We start from the raw sequence: 9,363 nt of genomic DNA on the forward strand, positions 1-9,363 counted from the left end.
CGTCTCATTAATTGCTTCTGAGCATGCGCGGGTTTAAAACGTCGTTTTAGCCCACACACGATCATTTTTTACAACCCGAAAAATAACATCGTTTAAAACGACGTAAAAAAATGCAGCATGTTCGAATTTTTTTTTTTGTCTTTTTTCAGAAGCGGAAAAATGATGTGTAGCCCACACACGATCATTTTAAATGACGTTTTTCAAAAACAACGTTTTTTCATGACGAAAAATGATCGCGTGTACGCGGCATAATGGTTTAAACTATTCTCTTATTTGAAGGGTGATTTTCAGGCACGTGTAATTATCCCTCCACCCCTCTCCGACAACTGTACTGATTTTAAGAGTTTAAACATCTCTTTGTTTTTTACGTTAGAGTGCTCTTTATTCAGAATCACTATTTGCTAATATTGGCTGGACACCCACTTCACTTTTCTTGCATTCTTGCATGTTAGTGGCCCTGGTTACAATACTGTAAAGAACCTTTGTTTCAGTTATTTCTCTCTAGTTATATCAGCATTCTTATGGTCACTGGCAGAACATTCTACAGCAGGGACAATCGTTCTGTGTCTAAACACTCCCAGCCCCCCCTCCACTTCCAGCAGCATTTGGTGACAATCCGTCAGCTGTTACATGGCATCAAGTGTCTCGTCATAGGGACAGACTGATATATGCTACACAACTGTCACATCCAGGAATCTTCTTCTACTGCTGCTGCTTTTACTTGGGAGCCTAAAATGAGGAAGCTATTCAGAGGCCCCCCTCCAGTCTATGAGCTGGAAGCACTTCTAGACAGCTACAAAGGGGGTACGCATCACGTGGACCAAGTCTTTCCAAACCTTTTCCTGGGGGATGTGTAAGTGACAATGCCAAACATTATACAGTGCAGTAATATTACACAGGTTATACTAATTCATGTTCTAAAATTGTTTTGTCCTCTGAATTCTTAATAACAAGATACCACATCAAAGTAGCCCAGCCCTGCCATCCTAACCATGTGTGTTGGCTATAGGCTACACTAGCAATTCCCTAGTTTTTGTTGCTTTAATCCTTAATTGAGGTATCAGTGTTGACAAGTTAGTACTCTGTCTGAAGCAGAGACTGTATGTTCCCTTCTGAAAAGATGTCACCAATGCGTTTCACAGCAGGGAAGGCATATTTTGTCCTTCATGCACCTGCTCTACTAGTGCTAACTGAATATAATACCCCGATTTGTATAGTCCTTCAGTGACTACACAAGGCACGTAAATTCAGAGATGGTGAGCATATTATGCAATGCACTCACATTTTTGTTTCAATATATGGCAGAAATATTGCAAGAGACAGAAAACAATTGAGGAAGATGGGCATCACACACATCCTGAACGCAGCCCATGCCTCGTGGGAATTCACAGGGGATAACATTGATTACGGACCTGATATCCAGTACTATGGCATCACTATAGAAGATTGCCCAGATTTCGACATTAGTGTATTCCTACGTCCAGGGGCAAAGTTTATTCACAAGGCTCTGAGTACACCTGGCGGTGAGTATATAATATATATACATGAAAAGCCATATACGGTACTTGTGTTAGTAAATATATTCAATCAACACATATAAAAAAAATTGAGAATTAAAGTGTTACTAAACCCAGGACTCTGAATTCACTATATCTGGTCTCCCACAGTACACAGAACATGGCAACGCAATTATTTTTAGTAAAGATAAACTGCTAAATATCTTTTCTCATCAGCAGTATATAGCAGTCTTGTGACTTCTATTAGTGTCTGGTTAAAGCTTGTAGGAGGCGTTTTCATTCTATTATGACTGCAGGCCCCCTGACTTTGGCTGTACAGTGCTGTGCCGATCACATGCATCTTCCAAAAAAAAAAACTCTCTAGCATTACACACCAAACTGAGCAAGTGCAGAGTGCCTTCAATGCTCTGTTCTATCAGCAGATGGATTGGGACTGTGAAAGAAGAGTAGGATCAGAGAAGACAGGATCAAACAGCCTATTTACACAATGTAGAAGATTTACCCTTTAGATTTACAGTGAGTATAACAAACACGCTTTACTGCATGGATGCTCAACCTGTGGCCCTGAAACTGTTGCAAAACTATAAGTCCCATCATGGCTCTGCCTTTGGGAGTCATGCTTGGAACTGTCAGCGGCTTGCAATGCCTGCATGGGACTTGTAGTTCCACAAAAGCTGGAGGGCCACAGGTTGGGCACCCATGCTTTACTGGGTATACAGTCTGGTTTTACTGTTGTGGATTTAGTAACACTTTAGATCCACAGTAATGTTACTGTCACCTAACTCACCTTCATGGGCTTAATGTACAACTCCAGGTAAAGTAAAAATCCTCCCCTGCAGTGGGCGCTGTTAAAGGCTTGTTTAGGTTTAGTGGACAGGAAAAGTAGTGTTAGTTACTTGATCTCCGCTCCCCCCAGCAGAAGGCATTCCCCATTCTCCTGCCATGGATTGTTTCTTGATATCCTCACGCAGAATTCGGAGCTAAGAGCCCTGCATCAGTCTTGAAGACGTCACAGGCATCTGACTGCCTGAGTATAGGGAAGAAGAGGCTGCAGGGGCCAGTCTTGCAGTTTAAAGGAGCCTGTGTTCTATCAGAAAGCTGCTACCCATCAGAATATGCATCCGATGTGGTGTTCCGTCACGGCCATCTTGGTACACCCGCACTCATCCGCAGTAGGGCTACAGTTAGAAGTCTGCAAGCGGACATCTTTTTACACCCACCAAAGTCTTGCATTTCACATGTATTTTTATCAGTAAACTCAGTTTATGGTGAATTACAGGATTTTGAAATCTGTCAAACTGTTTTGATGTTGAATTTTAAAAACAGCGGTCTTCTGTTAGATTAGCAAACCTAAAAAAAGTAAAAATCTATGTAGCGCTCACCCCCGAAGGAGCTACTGATTATAGATTGGGATGGCGTGTTACCTCTGTGAGCGTCTAGGGTAGATGATAAGAGCTTCAGCAAATGGAATGTCCAAACAGCAGGTGTCTTTTCTTGTGCTTTTATTTTACCCAACACGGTAAACAGTAAAACTTGAGGTAGACAGCAGAGATGTAAGAGGAGGAGAAATAGCAGATTCAGGCTCAACAGTATGGAAACAGTCCTGCTTCCAACGACACTTTCCTTTCATCGCCACTCCAGCCGGAGTGGGTATAGTGTACCTGGACAGGCCTCTCGCACCGACCTGGCAGCCAGGGTATCACTCGGAACCTTGAGGGAAAACAAGTCTCTGCCACAGACCCTTCCCTAGAACGTGGATCATGGAAGAAAATTCTCCTTAGTAGAATTTGTGCCTGAATCTCCCTCAGATAGTTCTCACTTGGGTCACCGAATGGCAGGTGGCTGACATCCAACCTTTCATTGTCAGGTTACCTTGATCCCCGATGGATTGTCGAGGCACTATTGGATTGCCTGCCTCTTTTGACTCTCCTCAGGCTGACTCCCCACCGAACAGCTATCTCGCTTGAGATCTTTCCTCAGAATTTGAGGGACCAAGTCGACCACTGGGCCCCACCACAGCTTCAGTTGCTCCGGGCCAACATGGTCCCGGAACCAGGAACACCGCGTGGTACGCGCACCCCGCCCTGGTAGGCCATATCGCCGGGGAGCTGTGATGTGTGGTCACCCTGAAGGTGGGCGCCACACCAGGAACAAGACCCCGTCCAATGGCGTCTGCTCCAGAAGTACCCTCTCCCAGTATGCCCCGCGAGGGAAAGCCCCTCCTGATTGGCTGCTGGCAAGAGGCACCCTAGCCTGGACTCCACTGGCGCCACCTGTCGCTCCGGGGTGGTATAGCACCCCAGCAACAACAGAATGAGCCCACAGTACAGCCCAGCTAAAGCAGAGGCCCAAATTTGAAAAAATCAACTGGATGAGAGCTAACTAACTTTCTCATCCCCCTTTAAATTTAAAATAGCACCTGTACCGAAAGTACACAGGCACTACACACTCCCCCCACTTGAATAGACACTGTCCTCAGTGTCCGAACAGAAGGCATTCAAGCCTGAATGCCTGACCTGAATCTGCATAACAATAAGAGAAAGATAGGAAAGAAATAGAACTTTGAGACATAAAACATTATTTTGTACAAATATATACAGTAATACACTATGACATTACACAATCCTAACTATCTATTCTGCCCCATTCTCCGACAGCGTTGATAGAAGGTCAACAACCTGCAAACAAAAAAAAAATAGGAAAACATACACAAAAAACATATACACGTATATTACTATATCTATGTAATCACTAAGGTTGGAATTGAAACTGCACCCTCTTGTCAGAGGGCGAAATTTCCCTTCCTCCCAAAGAGACGTACAATACCAGTGAACTTAAGTGCTGAGGATTTCCTAAGTTGGAGGCTTTTAAGGAAAAAATGAATATGTACAAGTTAGGCCCCGTACACACGGCCGAGGAACTCGACGTGCCAAACACATCGAGTTCCTCGGCGAGTTCAGCCCTGAAGCCGCCGAGTTCTCCCATAGAACAACGAGAAAATAGAGAACATGTTCTCTATTTTCTCGACGAGTTCCTCGGCGGCTCCATCGGGCAGAAAGTGTACACACGACAGAGTTTCTCGGCAGAATCCGGCTCTGACCGAGTTTCTCGCTGAATTCTGCCGAGAAACTCTGTCGTGTGTACGGGGCCTTAGTCTTTCTGCGGTAGTAAAAGTGCAGAACAATGCCCCTAGCGGTCAGTGCACTGGTACTACAAAGGCAGTCCACTGTTCACTTCAGAACAAATAGCAGCAAAAGGGAGATGTAGAAAATGGTATCTTCTTCTCTTATCCTTTTCCTGGTGCTGTGAAGAAGCCAGCAAGACCCTATCCTTTCTAACTGACCAAACCCCCCAAAGTTCTGCACAAGCAACAAAATGTGGATCCGGAGGGATGAAAACACAAACTGGAAAGGGGCAACAGTTTTTGTCCGTAACTTCTTCAAAAGCAATAGCAAAGGTGACCACGCAGACATTAGGTCTACCTGTAAAACCGTGGCAAAGTGATAATGTCCCCTCTGGAATTTGTAGTGGTAACAGAAAAAACTTGATCCACTCTCCCGAGACATTTAAGGACCACTTTATCGCTAAAGATGTACCGACCAGGGCTCCAATCTTTCAAACAGCCTTCAAGTCTGTAATTCAAATGGATGAAAGTAAAATCCGTGTCACGAGCACACCTAGGTACATTCAAGTGCTCCCAGATTGCATCATGACACCAACCCTCTCTTGCTTGCTCAATCACGGGCAGAAGGGCTGGAGGTATGTAGGGATATTCCCATCCATAGTCAGCGGCCACTTTTCGCATAACAATGCGCTGCAGACGGGCCAGTCTAGGCAGAACACGAGGGTCTCCAAGTCCTGGTAGCGCAATGGCGTCAGGCGCCCTTTTTAGTACAGGCACTGCGGCAGGTATGGGGTTGGCGACACTGGTGCTGGATGCACCAACTCCCCATGTGAGTTGCGGGGCACTTGTATTTGGTGCGCTCCGGCCGGAGCGTTTCTTTCCGCCTCCGAGACTTGTTGGCTCGGAAGCCTCCACCAAATTGAGACTCTGGAAATTCAGGCTCGAACCAGTGGTCATCTCTATCACCAGACAAGGAGTCCAGGTCCGAGGTGTCATATTCCTCTGCAGGCAAATAGGTGCGTTCCCTAATAGGGACGTTAGTCGAGTCACTTGTTTAGGCAGGCAGGCCTCGACCACAGCCGAGGGAAGCCTGTGCCGGGCCCACTTTGGCAATGGCGGGCCATACGGAGACCACATTGGTAGCTGTAGCCTCCGGTACGGCATCGGTTTGCACACTGGTCACACATTCTTTCTCTTCCACTTCGCTTACCTCCGGCGATCTGATTGGAAAAACAGCCGATGGCGGGGTAAGTGTGGACGAGACGGTCATGACCTCCAGATCAGCGACCACAGTAGTTGGGGAGGGTTCCGGCCATGGGGCCTCCTCCTCCGCGGTTACAGTCCCAGTGATCCAGTCCACCTTGTACTCCCGGGGAGTTTCGGTCGGTGGCTCGATTTGGAACAGATAGGCCCGGCACCTCTTGCACCGAGCAAATGGCAGGATCCGGACGGCCAGCTCCGAGCAGCAGGGGCAGGACAGTCCGAGGGCCTCCACGCCTCCGCTCGAAAACAGCACAAACTTCCCATTGGTCGGCATTCGGATCCCGATATCTGTCAAGGGTACTCCGGCGGCAGCAGCAGCAGCAGGCATTGCGTTGACTCCCGGAACAGACATCTGAGGTCTCAAAAGGCGGTAAAGGAGCAGACATGTCTGCACATGTCTCTCTCTCATGGGCGGGCAATCACTCTGCTGCTTGGCGCCAAACTCAACCTACGTCTCACGCAGGGGTGGGTAACTCCTCCCACTTGAAGTTCTTCTCTGGGCACGTTGCAGGCACACGTCACTCCGCTGCACGTGCACCCAGACTTTTGCTACCTGAGGTTAACTCCTTCCTCACTGCACAGTCCAACACCAGGACAATTCCTGGCTCTCAATAGCAGAATAAATTCTCACAGTTCCGTTGTCAGAGGCAACAGCCGATCCCGGACGAGCCTCCACGTGTAGCGCTCACCCCTGAAGGAGCTGCTGGTTATAGATTGGGATAGCGTGTTACCTCTGTGAGCGTCTAGGGTAGATGAGAGCTTCAGCAAATGGAAAGTCCAAACAGCAGATGTCTTTTCTTGTGCTTTTATTTTACCCAACACGGTAACAGTAAAACTTGAGGTAGACAGCAGAGATGTAAGAGGAGGAGAAATAGCAGATTCAGGCTCAACAGTATGGAAACAGTCCTGCTTCCAACGACACTTTACTTTTGTCGCCACTCCAGACGGAGTGGGTATAGTGTACCTGGACAGGCCTCTCGCACCGACATGGCAGCCAGGGTATCACTCGGAATCTTGAGGGAAAACAAGTCTCTGCCACAGACCCTTCCCTAGAACGTGGATCATGGAAGAAAATCCTCCTCAGTAGTATTTGTGCCTGAATCTCCCTCAGGTAGTTCTCACTTGGGTCACCGACTGGCAGGTGGCTGACATCCAACCTTTCAGTGTCCGGTTACCTTGATCCCCGATGGATTGTCGAGGCCCTAATGGATTGCCTGCCTCTCTTGGCTCTCCCCTCAGGCTGACTCCCCACCGAACAGCTATCTTGCTTGGGATCTTTCCTCAGAATTTGGGAACCCAGTCGACCACTGGGCCCCACCACAGCTTCAGTTGCTCCGGGCCAACATGGTCCCGGAACCAGAAACACCGCGTGGCACGCGCCCCTTGGCCTGGTAGGCCATCTCACCGGGGAGCCGTGATGTGTGGTCACCCTGAAGATGGGCGCCACACCAGGAACAAGACCCTGCCCAATGGCGTCTGCTCCAGAAGTACCCTCTCTCAGCATGCCCCGCGAGGGAAAACCCCTCCTGATTGGCTGCTGGCAAGAGGCACCCTAGCCTGGACTCCACTGGCACCACCTGTCGCTCCGGGGTGGTATAGCACCCCAGCAACAACAGAATGAGCCCACAGTACAGCCCAGCTAAAGCAGAGGCCCAAATTTGAACAAATCAACTGGATAATAGCTAACTAAGCTGAACAAGCTTCCTGACACGCTGATGTCAAGTAAACAATCTGTTGTGTACCTATGTCTATACAAATTGTCTGGGCTGTCACCAACCTTGAATGGACTTTGTCCACTTGATATGGCCATGCCCTGTATTCTGTAAAGTTTGGTCTCAGGTGACAGATATACCATGCCCCTGTCTTTCACCCCAGAGATCTGCCTGTTTGGTATTCTAGATTAGGATTTGTGGCCCCACTATATATATATATATATGGATATTTCGAGGGAAACCATGGGTGGTAATTGAGTCAGTTAAAGGCATCTGTTATTTTAGTGAGCTTAACACATACTGTAGTGTATACAATGTAATGGATGTATTTTAAGAAGTAGTCAGGGCCAATTATAATATTGTAATGTCATTTTAAGCAGTATAGAGGAGATTTATGAACCAAGTTGAAATGTTATGGTAAATCTTTTCAGTTGCTCCTGTTATGCAGTACATTGATGTGTGGCAAAATTGAATCTAAATGTTTTAAACTTTCTTTGTAGGAAAAATTCTTGTACATTGTGTTATGGGTAAAAGCCGTTCAGCTACAATGGTCCTTGCCTACCTAATGATTTACCAGCGCTTTACTCTGGCAGATGCCGTTCGCCATGTTTCTCAATATCGCTGTATTGCTCCTAACCGTGGCTTTCTACAGCAGCTGCAACACCTCGAGATGGAGTTACACTACAGCTTTTGGAGATGCTATATGTTCTGATGGCATAAGAAGGCATATCAACTGGAAGAGCTTGTACATGACCCTAAAAGGATACTCCCAAGGCTTATATCACAAAAGAAAAAAATCTATTTAAAAATGCCTGTAGTCTAAAAGCGTATAAAGACCTGAAAAGCAAACCTTCATATATTGCAGCTTACCAGTTCCTAGATGGGGTGGCTGCATTAGTTTAATTTTTTTCATTTGTTTTTCCTTTCATTTTCACCCAGCATTCCGCTGTGAATAACACACTTCCTGTATCTTGATGACTACACCCTTTGCTCAACTGTATCTATGGAAGGAGTCATGGTTTTCACACTGTCTGGACTTCAAACATGTCTGCCTTTGTTTATCTCCATTACATGGTGGTTGATAAGACTAGTAGTTTACATAAGACAGATAAGGATGTTTGCGCTTTTTTTTCAGCTCACAGCAAGTGACAAGGACACTGCCTTTCTGGTAAAATCAACATGCATTTTCTGTAGAAAATGTTCTTATGCCGCGTACACACCATCACTTTATGTGATGAAAAAAAACGACGTTTTTAAAAACGTCACTTTAAATGACCGTGTGTTGGGGGAAAACATCGTTTTATGTCTTGTAAAAAAAAAGAAAAAAAAATTGAAGCATGCTTCAATTTTATGTGTCGTTTTTCAAAACGTTGTTTTTTACTTCACAGAAATTGACCGTGTGTAGCAAAAAATTACGTTTAAAACGACGTTTTTACACCCGCGCATGCCCAGAAGCTAGTTATGAAGCGAGCTTCAATGGAAAAACGTGGTGAACGTAACCTCGCTTTGCTTTGTGAAAAAACGATGGTGTGCAGGCAACATCGTTTTTGAAAATTGAAGTTTCAAAAACGTTGTTTTTTACTTCACAAAAAATGTCGTTTTTTTTCATCACATAAAGTGATGGTGTGTACGCGGCATTAGAGTAAAAAGCTGTCAGATAATTACATGTGTTTATAGAGCTGCAGTAATCTAGAAAAAAAAACACAACTATGATCCCGATCTCCAGTCTACGTCAGTATCAGGCTTG

The 9,363-nt window shown here is 46.1% G+C and overlaps 1 protein-coding gene across 1 annotated transcript; it reads left to right on the plus strand.

Moving 5' to 3' along the window:
• Positions 1-564: 564 nt before the first annotated feature.
• On the plus strand, positions 565-8,822 carry LOC120909041 (dual specificity protein phosphatase 13-like). Its single transcript, XM_040320655.1, has 3 exons — positions 565-853; positions 1,306-1,523; positions 8,117-8,822. Exons 1-3 carry the CDS (start codon positions 669-671, stop codon positions 8,326-8,328), a joined length of 615 nt encoding a protein of 204 aa, XP_040176589.1. The 5' UTR covers positions 565-668; the 3' UTR covers positions 8,329-8,822.
• Positions 8,823-9,363: the final 541 nt, after the last annotated feature.

This window comes from Rana temporaria, chromosome 8 (genome assembly GCF_905171775.1).
Source record: "Rana temporaria chromosome 8, aRanTem1.1, whole genome shotgun sequence".
NCBI classification, from domain to species: domain Eukaryota; kingdom Metazoa; phylum Chordata; class Amphibia; order Anura; family Ranidae; genus Rana; species Rana temporaria.

Excerpts from the sequence above, each read along its gene's own strand:
- LOC120909041 (XM_040320655.1), top strand. The coding sequence starts at position 669 with ATGCTACACAACTGTCACATCCAGGAATCTTCTTCTACTGCTGCTGCT. Across the intron at positions 854-1,305 it reads AACCTTTTCCTGGGGGATGT|AAATATTGCAAGAGACAGAA; the intron begins GTAAGTGACAAT and ends AATATATGGCAG. Across the intron at positions 1,524-8,116 it reads GGCTCTGAGTACACCTGGCG|GAAAAATTCTTGTACATTGT; the intron begins GTGAGTATATAA and ends CTTTCTTTGTAG.